At 41.0% G+C, this 16,714-nt stretch overlaps 1 protein-coding gene across 1 annotated transcript in view; it reads left to right on the top strand.

Annotated features, from left to right (window-relative positions):
- Positions 1 to 1,288, top strand: part of EDEM2 (ER degradation enhancing alpha-mannosidase like protein 2) — a 31,732-nt gene extending 30,444 nt beyond the window's left edge. Inside the window, exon 11 of the mRNA XM_059406861.1 lies at positions 725 to 1,288. Within this exon, the coding sequence (XP_059262844.1) occupies positions 725 to 1,225 (501 nt within the window). The 3' untranslated portion in view covers positions 1,226 to 1,288. The remainder of the gene's footprint in view (positions 1 to 724) is intronic.
- The last annotated feature ends 15,426 nt before the right edge of the window (positions 1,289 to 16,714 follow it).

The raw sequence follows: 16,714 nt of genomic DNA, 5'->3' as shown, positions 1-16,714 counted from the left end.
AGCCCTCTGGAGGTCTTCCAAGGCAAATGATGGGAATAGGCGTCAGACTGTTTGGCCTTTGACAAATAATAATTCTCGGTACATCAAGTCCATATTTTAGTCACATTTTTTGGTGAAAAATAGATGTCCACCGAGAATTAGTTTAAGAAAATGTATCTCTAATTCTGAGACGCAACTATAAATGTAGGAAGTAAACTTACTCATCCATGACTGTGAACTTAGTATGAATTTTTCTTCTTACAGACTTCTAATTGGTTATGGCAGTAGCAAAAACTTGGCAACCACCTTAAGGCCCATCAAGGGAGATTAGCTAAGTAAATGACGCTGTATTTTTAGTGTCATTCAAGGGGATGAGTCGATCTGTGTATGGTCACAACAAGGGTAGGATCAAGGGCAGTGCGGGTGTGCTTGCTAACGGAACAACCCGTTGGCTTGACCCGGTTGACCCGCGAGATCAAGGGAGAGAGCCCGAGCCAGACCCGGAGGACCGCTCAGGCCATGATCGGGACTTTGGTTTTGAGTCTTCATGAGGTGGGATGTCAATAGAGCGCTTTCACGGGAGGAGTGACCCCTAAGCCTTACCCTATAACTATACGTTAGGTTTCCAACCCACTGGGTTGGTGCTCAGCTGCTCCATAGCCAAGTGGAAATAGCTAATGGCTCCGCGGCCCCATCCGCTGTCCCCTGCCACTGTTCTGACTCACTTCCCTCTTCCTCGTGGTAGATCAAAGATCTGCGAGACCACAAGCTGGACAACCGCATGGAGTCTTTCTTCCTGGCCGAGACCGTGAAATACCTCTACCTTCTGTTCGACCCGGCCAACTTCATCCACAACAACGGCTCCACCTTCGACGCGGTGATAACCCCCTACGGGGAGTGCATCCTAGGGGCCGGCGGTTACATCTTCAACACTGAAGCGCACCCCATCGACCCCGCCGCCCTGCACTGCTGCCGGAGGCTGAAGGAGGAGCAGTGGGAAGTAGAAGACTTGATGAGGGAATTCTACTCCCTCAAACGGAACAGGTCGAGATTTCAGAAAAAAACGATGAGCTCGGGGCCGTGGCAACCGCCAACACAGCCAGGCACAGTCTCCTCACCCGAGAGCCATGACCAGGCGAGGGAGAAGAAGCCTGCCAAGCCGAAAATCCCATTGCTCAGCTGCCCGAGTCAGCCCTTTACCTCCAAGTTGGCATTACTGGGACAGGTTTTCCTGGACTCCTCATAACCACTGGTTGATTTTTTCTTTTGTGTTTGAACTGTGACAATAAACCTGCTTTTGACAATCTTGTTTTTCTGTTTTGTTTTTTTTTCTTAAGGTTTTATTTATTTATTTGACAGAGAGAGAGATCACAAATAGGCAGAGAGGCAGGCAGAGAGAGAGGGAAGTAGGCTCCCTGCTGAGCAGAGAGCCAGATGTGAGGCTCCATCCCAGGACCCTGAGATCATGACCTGAGCCAAAGGCGGAGGCTTTAACCCACTGAGCCACCCAGGTGCCCCTTGTTTTTCTGTTTTACCTATCGGGTTGTCTTGGGAGATTTGGTTCAAAGAAAAGATCTCATGGCTAAAAAAAAACATTGTGAATCTCATTTCCTTTTCTCATACCATTGGAGAAACAGCTAAACCCAAAGTCCAGCTGAACCCACTGCACAGACCCCAGGGGAGTTGATGATTGAATCTCCCTTCCTTTCAAGGCTCCCATCTTCTGGTATCTCTGGGGAGGATGTGGTTAAGAATGGGTTTGTCACTTCTGGCCCAAGTCTGTGCTCCCACCCTTTAGCACAAACACCATGGCACCCCAGCCCCAGCCGTAGTGGCCAGTGTGGACAGGGCAAGGTTTTTATCCCCGGGAAAACTAAATTCTAGCGGAGAGAAATAGTAGTAGATAATATAAAATCACATTGTGGGAAGTGCCAGGAAGCTAATGGGATGCATGCTAGAAAAGAATGAGGGGAGGTAATCTTAGCTTACCTTAGGGAGGGCAGGGAAGGCCTCTGAGGAAGTGAGGTTTTAAACTTTTAATTATGGAAAACTGACAATGAACAGAAGTGTGGAGAACAGGATAATAACCCCCTATCCATACTAGATCATTTCACCCATTAAGTATTTCAGAATGTACCTCCAAAACACACCTACAAAAATGAACAATTATTCCTTAATAATCTCCAAGTCTCTAATTATGTTCAATTTTTTTTGGATATTTTATAAATAATTTATTTGAATCAGGATCCAAGCAGGGATCCTGATTTCAGATGATCTGTTTCTGAATTATCTTCTTGTCTATAGGTCTTCTCTTTATTTTTTTAAAAACCCAATTTTGTTGAGATATAATTTACATACAATTAATTACACCCAGTTCATCCTTTTTTTGTAAGCTTTTGCAAACTTGGACACCCATGTAACCACCACCACAATGAAGATACAGAACCGTGCTCTCCTACAGACTGTTTCAAGTTGATGAAATGTTCTAATAGAACAATTAGAATGATTGCATTGTCCCATAGAGTAACCACTACAGGGGCTGTTGACACCTGGAAATGGGGCTCTCTGTGACCGAGGAAATGAATTTATCGATTTTTAGTAGACTTTATATTTTAGAAGAGTTTTAGGTTCATTTCAGTCCTAGCCAGAATGTATAAAGAATTTCCCATATACCCATTTCTTCCACGCCTGCATAGCCTCCAATACCAACATCTCCTACCAGAGCCGAACATTGTTATAATCAATGATCCTACACTGACAAATCGTTATCCAGAGTCCATAGTTTACCTTAAAGTTCACTTTTGGTGTTGTACATTCTTTGGGTTTTGACAAATGTGTGTGCTTGCCCCATTCATCCCTTTCTCCCCCAACTCCTGGCAATCACTGATCTTTTTACTGTCTCCATAGTTTTGCCTTTTCCAGAATATCATGTAGTATATGGCCTTTTCAGATTGGCTTCTTTCACTTAGTAATATACATTTAGTTTTCTTCCACAACTTTTCAAGGTTTGATAGCTTTTTTTTTTTTCTAGAACGTTGTCTGGTTGTACCGTTTTATTAAACTATTCATCTACTAAAGCATCCTGGTTACTTCCAAGGTTTGGCAAATTATGAATAAAGCTGCTGTAAATATCTGTGTGTTGGGTTTTGCGTGGATATAAGTTTTAAGCTCCTGTGGGTAATTATCAAGGAGCATAATTGCTGGGTTATGGGTAAGAGTAGGTTTAGTTTTGTAAGAAACTACCAGATTGTCTGCCAAAGAGGCTGGGCCATTTTGCATTACTGCCGGTAATGTATGACAGCGTTCCTGTTGCTCCACATTCTCACCAGCATTTGGCGTTGTTAGTGTTTCAGATTTTGGCCATTCTAATTAGTGTGTGGTAGTATCTTGTTATTTTAGTTTGCCTTTCCCTGATAACACCTGACATGGAGCATGTTTTCATATGCTTTTTTGCCATCTGTGTATCTTCGTTGGTGAAGTGTCTGTTAAGGTCTGTGACCACTTTTTAATCAAAAATTTTTTATTGCTCAACTTAAAGTGTTCTTGGTATATTCTGGGTAAAAGTTCTTTATCAGGGGCACCTGGATGGCTCAGTGGGTTAAAGCCTATGCCTTTGGCTCAGGTCATGATTTCAGGGTCCTGGGATCGAGCCCACATTGGGCTCTCTGCTCAGCAGGGAGTCTGCTTCCCTTCCTCTGTCTCTGCCTACTTGTGATCTCTGTCAGGTAAATAAAAAAAATTATTAAAAAAAGTTATTTATCATGTATGTCTTGCAAATACTTTCTCCCACTCTGTGGCTTGTCTTTTCATTCTCTTGAACTACTTCTTGGTTTCATTGAAATTTGTTGAAGGAACTATGTTGTCTGTTTTGTTTTTTGTTTTTGTTTTGTTTTGTTTTTTGGTAAGTTGATATTAAGATCTAGAGGCTTCATCATTCAGATTTTTTTGTTTTAATTTTGCAAAAATGGCTCATAAGTGGTGTTGTATACTTCAGTCGGGAGATACATGTTTGATTGTCTTTATAACAGCCATTGGTTGTTTTTTTTTTAACCTTTTAAAAATTTAATTATAATTTTTTAAATTTAATTTAATTTATATAACACTCTGTTATATAAGTTTCAGGTGTACAATATAATGATTCAACAATTCTATACATTTCTCAGTGTTCATCAAGATAAGTATACTCATATATATACATATATATTAGTAAATATAAATATATAATTTTATGAAGCTTTTTAAATTTTAACTACAGTATAGTTAACAGTGTCATATTAGTTTCAGGTGTACAATATAACAATTCAACCATTCTATACATCACCCAGTGCTCATCATGAGTGTACTCTTAAATCTTAAAGTGTACTCTTTAATCCCCATCACATATTTCCCCATCCCCCCACCTCCCTCTGGTAACCATTAGTTTGTTCTTTAAAGTTAAGAGTCTATTTCCTGGATTGTCTTTCTCTCTTTCTTTTTTCCTTTGTTCATTTGTTTTGTTTCTTAAATTCCACATATGAGTGAAATCATAGGGTATTTGTCTTTCTCTGACAGACACATTTTGCTTAACATTATACTCTCTAGCTCCATATGTATTGTTCCAAATGGCAAGATCTCATTCTTTTTTATGGCCAAATAATATTCTGCTGTATATATGTATATATACCACATCTTTATCCATTCATCTTTCAGTGGGCACTTGGGCTGCATCCATAATTTGGCTATTGTAAATAATGTGGCAATAAACATTGAGATGAATTAGTGTTTTTGTATTTTTTGAGTAAATACCCATTAGTGCAATTGCTGGATTATATGGTAGCTCTATTTTTAACTTTCTGAGGAACCTCCATACAGTTTTCCAGAGGGGCTGCACCAGTTTGCATTCCCACTGATGGTGTAGGAGAGTTCCCCTTTCTCCACAGCCTCACCAACATCTGTTGTTTCCTGTTTTGTTAATGTTAGCCATTCTGACAGGTGTGAAGTGATATTTCACTGTGGTTTTGATTTGTATTGCCCTGATGATGAGTGATGTTGAGCATCTTTCCATGTGCCTGTTGGCCATCTATGCGTCTTCTTCTTTTTTTTTTTTCCTTTAAAGATTTTATTTATTTATTTGACAGAGAGACAGCAAGAGAAGGAACGCAAGTAGGGGGAGTGGGAGAGGGAGAAGCAGGCCTCCCACTGAGCGAGGACTCCGATGCAGGGCTAGACCCTAGGATCCTGGGATCATGACCTGAGCCAAAGGCAGACGCTCACAGACTAAGTCACCCAGGCACCCCATCTCTGGAGAAATGTCTGCTCACGTCTTCTGCCTGTTTTCTAATTGGATTATTTGGTTTGTTTGGTGTTGAGCTGCATAGGTTCTTTATATATTTTGGATACTAACCCTTTATCAGATAATGTTGTTTGCAAATACCTTCTCCTGATCTGTAGGTTGTCTTTTAGTTTTGTTGATTGTTTCCTTTGCTGTGCAGAAGCTTTTTATTTTGATGTAGTCTGAATAATTTATTTTGCTTTTGTTTCCCTTGCCTCAGGAGAATAGCTAGAAAGAAGTTGCTACAGTTGATGTCAGAAAAATTACTGTGTTCTCTTCTAGAATTTTTAAGGTTTCATGTCTCACATTTAAAAAAAAAAAAGATTTTATTTATTTCAGGGAGAGCGAGCAGGGGGAGGGGCAGAGAGAGAGGGAGAAGCATAGCCCAACATGGGGCTTCATCCCAGGACCCTGAGCTGAAGTCAGGCGCTTAACCAATTGAGCCACCCAGGCCCGCCTCATGTCTCACATTTAGGTCCTTAATCTATTTTCAGTTTAGTTTCGTGAATCAGGTAAGAAAGTGGTGTATGCTGTCCAGTTTTCCCAATACCATTTTAGAAGATACTGTCTTTTTCCCATTGTGTATTTTTTCTTCCTTTGTCACAAATTAATTAACCATACAATTGTGGCTCTATTTCTGGGTTCCCTATTATGTTCCATTGATTTGTGTGTCTGTTTTTGTGCCATTACCATACTGTCTTGATTACTCTAGCTTTGTAATATAACTTGAAGTCTGGAATTGTGATGCCTCCAGTTTTTTGTTTTTTTTGTGTGTGTGTTTGCCCCCTTTTTCAAGATCGTTTTGGCTATTTGGGGTCTTTTCTAGTTCCATACAAATTTTAGGATTATTTTTTCTAGTTGCATGAAAAATGCCATTGGTATTTTGATAGGGATTGCATTAAATATGTAGATTGCTTTGGATAGTATAGACATTTTAACAATATTTATTCTTCCAATCCATGAACATGAGATGTCTTTCCATTTCTTTATGTCATCTTCAATTTCTGTCATCAAAGTTTTATAGTTTTCAGAGTACAGGTCTTTCACGTCTTTGGTTAAGTTTATTCCTAGGTATTTCATTATTTTTGATGCAGTTGTAAATGGGATCGTTTTCTGAATTTCTCTTTCTGCTGCTTTGTGATTAGTATATAGAAATGCAGGGTGCCCGGATGACTTGGTTAGTGAAGTGATTACCTTTGGCTCAGGTCATGTCCCTGAAGTCCCAGGATCAATTTCCACATCAGAGTTCCTGCTCAACAGGGAGTCTTTTTCTCCCTCTGAACCTCCCTCCTTTTGTGCCCCCTCTCTCTCTCATTCTCACTCTAAAATAAATAAAATATTTTAAAAAATGTAACAGATTTCTGTACATTGACTTTCTATCCCATGACTTTACTGAATTCATTTATCAGTTCTAGTAATCTTTTGGTGGAGTCTTTAGGATTTTCTATATATAGTATCATTTCATCTGCAAATCGTGAGTTTTGCTTCTTCCTTGCCAATTTGAGTGCATTTTATTTCTTTTTGTTGTCTAATAGCTGGGCTAGGACTTCCAGTATTATACTGAATTAAAGTGGTGAGAGTGGACATCCTTTTCTTGTTCCTGACCTGAGGGGAAAAGCTCTCAGTTTTTCACTGTTGAGTATGATGTTAGCTGTGTGTTTTTCATCTAAGGCTTTCATTATGTTGAGGTATGTTCCCTCTAAACCTACTTTGTTGAGAGTTTTTATCATCAATGGATGTTGTACTTTGTCAAATGCTTTTTCTACATCTACCGAGTTCCCTAAGGCAAAACTCAATTTGTATAATTTTCTTTCTTCTCCTTTGCTCAACTTGGATACTTTCCATCACCATCTTCCAAGTCGTTAATTTGTTCCTCTGCTTCCTTTAGTCTGCTATTTATGCCAGGAGGTGTATTTTATTTTTTTATTTTTTTAGGACACCTGAGTGGCTTAGTCAAGTTAAGTGCCTACCTTTCGCTCAGGTTGTGATCCCAGGGTCCTGGGATAGAGCCCAGCCTCAGACTTCCTGCTCAGCAGGGAGTATGCTTCTTCCCCTCCCTCTCCCCCTGCTCAAACTCTCTCTTTCTCTCTCTCTCTTAAATAATGATTTAAGTAATATTTATTTAATAATACATTTAAAAAATGTATTTCTTTAAAGATTTAATGTTTTAAAATTTTTATTTATTTATTTGAGAGAGAGAGAGATCACAAGTAGTCAGAGCAGCAGGCAGAGAGAGAGGGGGAAGCAGGCTTCCTGCTGAGCAGATGCAGGGTTCGATCTCAGGACCCTGAGATCATGGCCTGAGCGGAAGGCAGAGGCTTAACCCACTGAGCCACCCAGGCGCCCCTAAAATTTTAATTTTTAAGTAATCTCCACACCCAAAGTGGGGCTCAGAAACCCAAAACCCGGAGACCAACAGTTGCATGCTCCACCAACTGAGTCAGCCAGGCACCCCCATCAAATGTATTTTAAATTTCATTTATTGTGTTCTTCATCTCTGATTGGTTCTCTTTTATCTCTATGTTAAGGGTCTCACTGATGTCCTCCACTCTTTTCTCAAGTCTGGTGAGTATCTTTTTGATCATTCCTTTATTTTTTTTTTATCATCATTACTTTAAATTCTCTATCAGGCATATTACTTCGATTCATTTTGCTTTGGTCTCTTGCTGTGGTTTGGTTCTGTTCTTTGATTTGGGAGATATTTCTCTTTCTCCTCCTTTCGTCTGACTTTCTGTTAGGAAAGTCAGTTGCTTCTCTTGGTCTTAATAACAGCCTTATGATGGAGCCCTACAGTGGCCTGCAGTGCAGTGTCCCGTGTTCCCCAGGGTCTGGCACTTCAGGGAGTGTCTCCTATGAATGTCGCCTATGCTCAGCTGTTGATTCTTGGCCTCTTTTCCCCTCAGTCCAGTTGTCAGCAGAGGCTCTCTTTGCCTATTGTGGGGAGTATTTGGTCCCCAGCAGGGGTGGGGCATGTTTTAACAAGGTGTGCAGTGGGGTCTGCTTGGGAAACGAGACTTGCCCCTGCTACCACAGCAGCTGAGGTCCCACAGTGCCTGTGTTGGGAGGTGTGGAGTTGGCGGGGTTTGCCCTGGTCTTCTTGGGTGGCAGGGGACAGTGTGGGACTGAGACAAGTATAACTAGGAAGGGCGGATCCACTGAGGGGTGGGCAGGCAGAGCTGGCGTAAGCAAGTTAGGTAGCCAGTGTCTGTGCTGCTTTGATACCCACAGGTGGCTGTTTATACTGGGGACCTATGCACTCGCCAGGTCCTTTGTTCATGGAGGGATCTCCTTGTGATCCTTGTCTCTGCGGCATGCTCTCAGATGAGCAGATCACTCTCCCTGCCCTCTGTTTTGTTTCTTTTTCCTTTCGGTTCTTTCTTTTCCTCTTTTTCCTTTCCTTTCCTCTCCTCTCCCTTCTCCCCCGCTTCCTCCCTCGCCTCCTCTCTCACTCCCTTCCTTCCCTTTTCTTCCTTCCCCTTTCCTTTCCTTCTTTCTTTCTTTCATCTTTTTTGGGTTATGATTATGTTCCCACAACCCAGCAATTGCCCTACTAGGTATTTACCCCAAAGATACAGGGTAGTGAAAAGAAAGGGCACATGCACCGCGCAGTGTTCGGAGCAGCAATGCCCACAATAGCCAAACTGTGGAAAGAGCAGAGATGCCCTTCAACAGATGAATGGATAAAGACGATGTGGTACATAAATACAGTGGAATATTCCTCAGCCATTAGAAAGGACGAATACCCTCCGTTTGCATCGACATGGATGGAACTGGAGCGGATTATGCTAAGTGAAATGAGTCAAGCAGAGAAAGACAATTATCGTATGTCCCTGGTGGTTTTTCAAATTGCTGGTTCTACCTGTGTCTGCAGGGGCTGTTTGTCTTGCTATTTCTTTGAGGGTAGAGACTCTGCTTCCTAAGGCATCCTGGCTCTCCCAGAGCCAAGACCACAGATTTTTTTAAAAATTCCAGTCTTTCAGGGGAGCCTGGGTGGCTCAGACTAAGCGTCTGCCTTCAGCTCAAGTCATGATCTCAGGGTCCTGGGATCAAGCCCTGCATGGGGCTCCCTGCTCAGTGGGAGGCCTGCTTCTACCTTTCCCACTCCCCCTGCTTGTGCTCCCTCTCACACACTCGGGTGCTCTCTCTCTGTGTCAGATAAATAAATAAAAATCTTTAAAAAATTTTTCCTTAATGCCAGGCTTTTAGTCGATTGGACCCATCACATTTTCAAAGGCAAATATTATGGGGATATTTCCTCTCATTGGTAGGGCTGTCTGGTGTGAAAGTCTGCTTTTTGCCCTTTTCCATGCCATGGGTAGATGGTTCCAGTCCATTTCATTCCCAGACCCTTACCGTTCCTACCTTTTTCTACGAGGCCTCCTCGCTACCATTTAGTTGTGGACTGTGTTCTGCCAGTCACCAAGTCAATTTCTGGGTTATGTACACTGACGTGAGCGCTATTGACTCGTATCCCTGGGACAAGGCGAGTTTAGGGACCTCCTCCTTTGTCATCTTCTCAGCCGACCCTTTTTATCATTCTTTTTTCAAAAACAAGTATTTGCCTTGGTTATTGCTGTTAATTGTATGTTTGTTTTCTGTTATCCTGATTTGGGCTTTTCTTATTTCCTTCTTTCTACTTTCTTCAAGTAATTCTGATGAAGTTGCTTGTGACTCTAGCATAACCTAGTGCATAGGATATCTTCCATTGGCCCCATTGGATGTGTTCTCCCCCTCTTTACCCCAAGCAGGTGAATTCTTCACCACTCCAGTCCTATATGAACTACATCAGTGGGCTCACTTGCTCTCTGGCTTCCAACCAGGTTCAGCCAATGGGGTGTCCAGGCAGGAGATGGGAGGGAGAGTGTAGAGGTTGGTCAAGACCTTCACTGCCCTGGCTTCTTTCTGATAGGTTCACTTCAGGCTGGCTAGTTTCTCAGGTGAAGATCACTGTTTCTCTCAACTCTTTCTTTTCTTGTGATGATAACCTTTCTAATTCCCTTGTTCCCTCAAGCTAGAGATGGTAATGGCTGTGCTGTGAACGCCCCCAGATTACTGAGTTAGCCCTTGTGGTTCTCCTACATTCTGCCCAGACCTCCTCTAAACTTCCTAATTTTTTTTAAAGACTTTATTTATTTGACAGACAGAGATCACAAGTAGGCAGAGAGCCAGGCAGAGAGAGAGGAAGGGATACAGGCTCCCTGCTGAGCAGAGAGCCCACTGCTGCGCTGTGATGTGGGGCTGGATCCCAGGACCCTGGGATCATGACCTGAGCTGAAGGCAGAGGCTTTAACACACTGAGCCTCCCAAGCGACCCTAAACTTCCTAATTTGAATGAGTCCTCCATTTTCTCTCAGATGCTCTGGTGCCTGACTGATACACCTAGAGACCATTATGACTGGAACATGGTCTTAATTTAAAGTCTAAATTAACTTTATATTCCTTCTAAATAAGAGAAAAACATTAGACCAACAAGGTTTCAGGATGCATGATCAATATGCAAAATTCAGTTTATTTCTATGCAGTTGCTATTAACAATCCAGAAATGAAACCAAGAAAACCATTCCATTTACAATAGCATAAAAAAGAATAAGTTACTTGAGAATAAATGTAACAAAAGAAATATGAGAATATTTATGCGCTGAATATTATGAGGCATTGTTAAGAGAAATTTTAAGAGATCTAAATAAATGGAAAAATATTTCCATGTCCATGGATCAGAAGACATCATAGTGTTAAGACGACATTACTATTTACAGATTCACTGCAATCTCCATCAGAATCCCAGCTGTCTTTTCTTTAGAGAAATTGACAAGCTGATCCTAAAATTCATGTGGGAATTCAAGGGACCCAGAATATCCTAAAACCATCTTGACAAAGGAGAACAAAGTTGGAGGGCTCAACACATCCTGATTTCAAAACTTGCTACAAAGCTACAATAATCAAGGCAGTGTGGTACTGGCAAAGGATGGACATATAAATTGATGGACTAGAACTGAGAATCCAGAAATAAACCCATATATACATATATTTAGGTTTACATATATATGTATATATATATATAGGTTTATTTCTGGATTCTCAGTTCTATATATATATGTATATACATACATATATATAAGATTTTATTTATTTATGAAGAGAGAGATAGCGAGAGAGGGAACATAAGCACAGGGGAGTAGGAGAGGGAGAAGCAGGCTTTCTGCTGAGCAGGGAGCCCGATGCAGGGATCATCACCTGAGCTGAAGGCAGACACTTAATGACTGAGCCACCCAGGCAGCCCCTAAACCCTTATATTTATGGTCAGTTCATTTTTTTTTTAAAAGATGTTATTTATTTATTGGACAGAGAGAGAAATCACAAGTAGGCAGAGCAGCAGGCAGAGATAGAGGGGGAAGCAGGCTCCCCACTGAGCAGAGAGCCCAATGCAAGGCTGGATCCCAGGACCCTGAGATCATGACTTGAGCCAAAGGCAGAGTCTCAACCCACTGAGCTACCCAGGTGCCCCTGGTCAGTTCATTTTTGAAAGAGGTGCCAAGGTAATCCAATTGGGAACACATTTTAATCAAAGGCTGCTGGGACAGCTGGCTATCTACCTGCAAAAGAAAGATGTTGGACCCAATTTCACTCCATATAAAAAAAATTAACTCAATGAATCAAAGCCCTAAATAGAGCTAAAACTATGAAATTCTTAGAAGAGCAGACAAGCATAAATCTTTGTGCCCTTGGGTCAGGCAAGGACTTCTTAGAAGACAATGTAAGCAGGACATGCAAACAAAAAGAAGAGATAATTTGGACTTCCTCATAATTAAAGATTTTAGTGATTCAAAGGACACTATCAATAACATTAAAAGACAACCTACAGAATATGAGAAAATATTTGCAAATCAAAATACCTGATTGGGGAGGGGGTGCCTGGGTGGCTCAGACAGTTAAACATCAGACTCTTGATCTCAGTTCGGGTCTTGATCTCAGGGTGATAAGTATGGGCCCCGGGTTGGGCTCCCTGCTGTATGTGGAGCCTATTAAAAAAAAAAAATTCTGGGGCACCTGGGTGGCTCAGTGGGTTAAAGCCTCTGCCTTCGGCTCAGGTCATGATCTCAGGGTCCTGGGATTGAGCCCCCATCGGGCTCTCCGCTCAGTGGGGAGCCTGCTTCCCCCTTTCTCTCTGCCTGCCTCTCTGCCTGCTTGTGATCTCTCTCTCTGTGTCAAATAAGTAAATGAAATCTTTAAAAAAAAAAAAAATTCTGATGAGGGTCTAGTATCTAGAATATGTAAAGAGCTCTTAAAACTCAACAATAAAAAGACAACCCAATTTAAAAAAATGAGCGAAGGTGATAGACATTTCTTCAAAGAGGTATGCAGATAGCCTGTAAGCACATGAAAAGATGGTCAACATATTGCATATATCATTAGATATATGCAAATCAAGACCAAATGAGGTACCACTTCACATGCACTAGGATGGAATCTTAGTCTGCTTGGGCTGCTGTAACAAGATAGTATAAACTGAATGGCTTATAAACAACAGAAATTTATTTCTCACGGTTTTGGAATCTGGGAAGTCCAAGATCAAGGTGCCGACAGATTCTATGTCTGGGGAGAGCCTGCTGCCTCAGTGACCATCTTTTCACTGTAACCTCACATGTCAGTGGAGGTGAGAGAGCTCTCTGGGGCCTCTTTCATTAAAGCAGTTATCCCATTCAGGAGAGCTTTGCCCTCATGATCTAATTACCTCCCAAAGGGTCTGCCTCTTAAACCATTATCTTAGGGTTAGGATTTCAACATATGAATTTGGGGAAGACATAAACATTCAGTCCACTGCAGATGGCTGTAATAAACAACATGGACAAACAGATGTTATCAAGGATATGGAAAATTTGGGATCTTCATACACTGGTGGTCGGAATGTAAGATGGTGCAGCTGGTTTAGAACAGACTTTGGCAGTTCCTCAAAAAGTTAAACATAGAATAACCATAGGACCCACCAGTTCCACTCCTGGTATATAAATACCCAAGAGAAATGAAAACATATGTCCACATGAAAACTTGTACATCAATGTTCACAGCTGCATTATTCATTAATAGCCAAAGGCAGAAGAAACCCTAATGTCCATCAACTGATCGATAGTTAAATAGAATGTAGAATATCCACTCGATGAAATATTATTCAACCATAAAAAGAAATGAAGTGCTGATACTACATCAACATGTATAAACCTTGAAAATATATGTTAAGTGGAAGGACCCAGATGCAAAAGGCCGCATATTGTATTATTCCTCTTTCATGAAGCCTCTAGCATAGACCAATCCATAGAAATGGAAAGTATATTGGTAGCTGCCAGGGACCAGGGGGAGGGAGGGTGAGCATTTACTCCTAGTGGGTATAGGTGGGTTTTTTTGTTTTGTTTTGTTTTTTTGCCATAAGTGAGTTTTTTGGATGGATAATGAAAATGTTATAGAATTAGATAGTGATGATTATTACACAGTTTTGTGAATATATTAAATGCCACTGAATGTATACTTTTAATAGGGGGAAACTTATGCATATGAATATCTTCATTTTTAAAAAGACAAAAAAAAAAAAAGAGATTGGAGAAGAGAACACATATTCCCTCACAAAGCAGCAGTAGTTTGCAGGCACAGTGTGGTCTAAATCTGTGCTTGGAAAAAAAAATTACCAAAAAAATCCCTCCCCCCCAAAAAAAACCATTCTGCGTGGAGAAAGGTAAGCTATTCTGGTTATATATTTTCAAAACAAACTTTCTTGCTACGCTAACAGGCTAGTGCTTTAGAAAGTCTTTTTGATACTTGGCTTATGACCCTTTAGGAGGTCAATGAATAAATTTAATGTGTCACAACTAACTTTTATTTTTTTAAAAGATTTTATTAATTTTTTTTTATTTATTTGACAGAAAGAGAGAGATCACAAGCAGGCAGAGAGGCAGGCAGAGAGCAGGGGAAGCAGGCTCCCCACTGAGCAGAGAGCCCAATGTGGGGCTTGATTCCAGGACCCTGGGATCATGACCTGAGCCGAAGGCAGAGACTTAACCCACTGAGCCACCCAGGTGCCCCATAACTTTTAAAATAATGAAAGAATGAATTAGAAGGCATCACAGAGTGTCACATAGGCCTTTAGCAAGAACCAAGGACATTAGCACAACACTGAGGCTAACTGCCTCATGTTGTGGGAGAGAGAGACAGAGAGGAGATGTGAGAAATATACCCACTGGCTAGAAGCAGATTGTTTTATTCAATACACTGGCATCCATTTTGATTTTCTGGTGTATGATTGCCAATATGACCACCACCCAATAATGGGAAAATCAAGTAATTTTAAATTTTATATCATAATTTGAAATTAGTTGTGAACTGAAGTATGGGAGAATTTTATTCATTTTTGGCAACATTAATGACTTTCAACCTATTTTGGTTGGGAATTTACAGTGTGGTTTTTCAGAAAGCGCATAATCTGGAAAATGTTGAATGTGTGACAAATGCAGCATTTTAATTGGATTAGTTTAAATTGCCCTTAAATAGGTTGTTTTAATGCTAAAGAAAATGAGAATGAGAAGGTGAAAAATATGGGATGAGTTAATAGTGATATTAGGGCAAGTATCGACTTTAATCAGCAGAGTGATTTCATTTGCATGTGAATGTAAACCAGCCCTTTTTTAAAAAAAAGATTTATTTATTTATTTAACACACAGAGAGATCACAAGTAGGCAGAGAGGCAGGTAGAGAATGGGTGGGGGGGGGCAGGCTCCCTGCTGAGCAGAGAGCCCAATGCGGGGCTCCATCCCAGGACCCTGAGATCATGACCTGAGCTGAAGGCAGAGGCTCAACCCACTGAGCTACCCTCTAAGAGTTTTAAAAGAGTTTTATCGGGTGCCTGAGTGGCTCAGTGGGTTGGGCCTCTGCCTTCAGCTTAGATTGTAATCCCAGGGTCCTGGGACTGAGTCCCACATCGGGCTCCCTGCCCAGTGGGGAGTCTGCTTCTCCCTCAGCCCCTCCTCCCACCGAATAAATAGGGCTTGAAAAAATAGTTTTATCAAATGTGCAGACCAACAAAATGACATATATAATGTATTATTTGCAATAATATTCTTGCAAATGGAAGCTCGATGACATCAAAATTAAAAAGATATTTGGAAATATGGCATACTGAATTAGTCCCTTCAGTATTTTCTTTTCTTTTTTTTTTTTTTAAAGATTTTATTTTATTAATTTGACAGAGAGAAATCACAAGTAGACGGAGAGGCAGCCAGAGAGAGAGAGAGGGAAGCAGGCTCTCTGTTGAGCAGAGAGCCCGATGCGGGACTCGATCCCAGGACTCCGAGATCATGACCCGAGCCGAAGGCAGCAGCTCAACCCACCGAGCCACCCAGGTGCCCCGCCCTTCAGTATTTTCAAAACAAGAAAAAAGATATATAATGTGGTGGACAAATTTTCCGAGTCATGATGTAGCTGCCAATGAGAAAGCCACATTATTATTGGGTTACGTACGTAATACATGCCAACAGTGGAAACAGTGGAAAAAAAATACTATTGTGGCATGTACAGTGGTCTTTGGTCTGTACAGTTTTTATGATAAATCAATCAATAAAAATAGGTTTTATGATAAATCAATCAATAAATATAGGTTTTAGAAATAATACAATTTCTCCTCAAATCTGTACTGTTGTAGAACTCTAGGAGCAATGCTTGTATGCTTTTACAGTCTGGTACTGATTTTGTGATCCAAAAATCCTTGAGCAAACAAGTTGAAAATTGCACAATAGTTTATGCCTGAGGTGAGTTTGGTTAAGGCCATTTTAAGGAAGGTTTTGTTATGTTTATTTAGCCTCCCCTCACAAACAGGATTAAAAATATTTGCAGAATTGAAAAGTACAATTTTGGTTACCAAGAATTAGTCTGCAAAAATGAAACTATAAAAAAGTTATTTAAGAATTGTTTAGAAACATCTAAAAATGGGGTTTCTTGGCCTACTCTTATTACAACTTGGGTATTGTAATTCTTTGGATAGCAGTGGAGGGGCACCTGGGTGGCTCAGTGGGTTAAGGCCTCTGCCTTTGGCTTGGGTTGTGGTCCCGGGGTCCTGGGGTCCTGGGGTTCTGGGGTCCTGGGATTGAGCCCTGCGTCAGGCTGTCTGCTCGGCAGGGAACCTGCTTCCCTTCCTCTCTCTCTGCCTGCCTCTCTACCTGCTTGTGATCTCTGTGTGTCAAAAAAATAAATAAAATCTTAAAAAAAAAAAAAAAACAGTGGAAGTTGTTTCTTTTATTAAAGGAAGCTGAAAAAAGCAGCCAATTCCTTGGGAAAAGGAAAAAAACAACCCAGAAAATGTTTTCAGGGATTAGAGCAGACCGTGCCACTTAATTTATCATATCAAAGTTAGTTTGTTTTCTTAAAGGAAGGTTCAAAGCAGAT

This window comes from Mustela nigripes, chromosome 7 (assembly GCF_022355385.1).
Source record: "Mustela nigripes isolate SB6536 chromosome 7, MUSNIG.SB6536, whole genome shotgun sequence".
Classification (NCBI taxonomy): domain Eukaryota; kingdom Metazoa; phylum Chordata; class Mammalia; order Carnivora; family Mustelidae; genus Mustela; species Mustela nigripes.
Note: the sequence above shows the minus strand (reverse complement) of the source record. Positions and strands in the feature narration are given on the sequence as shown.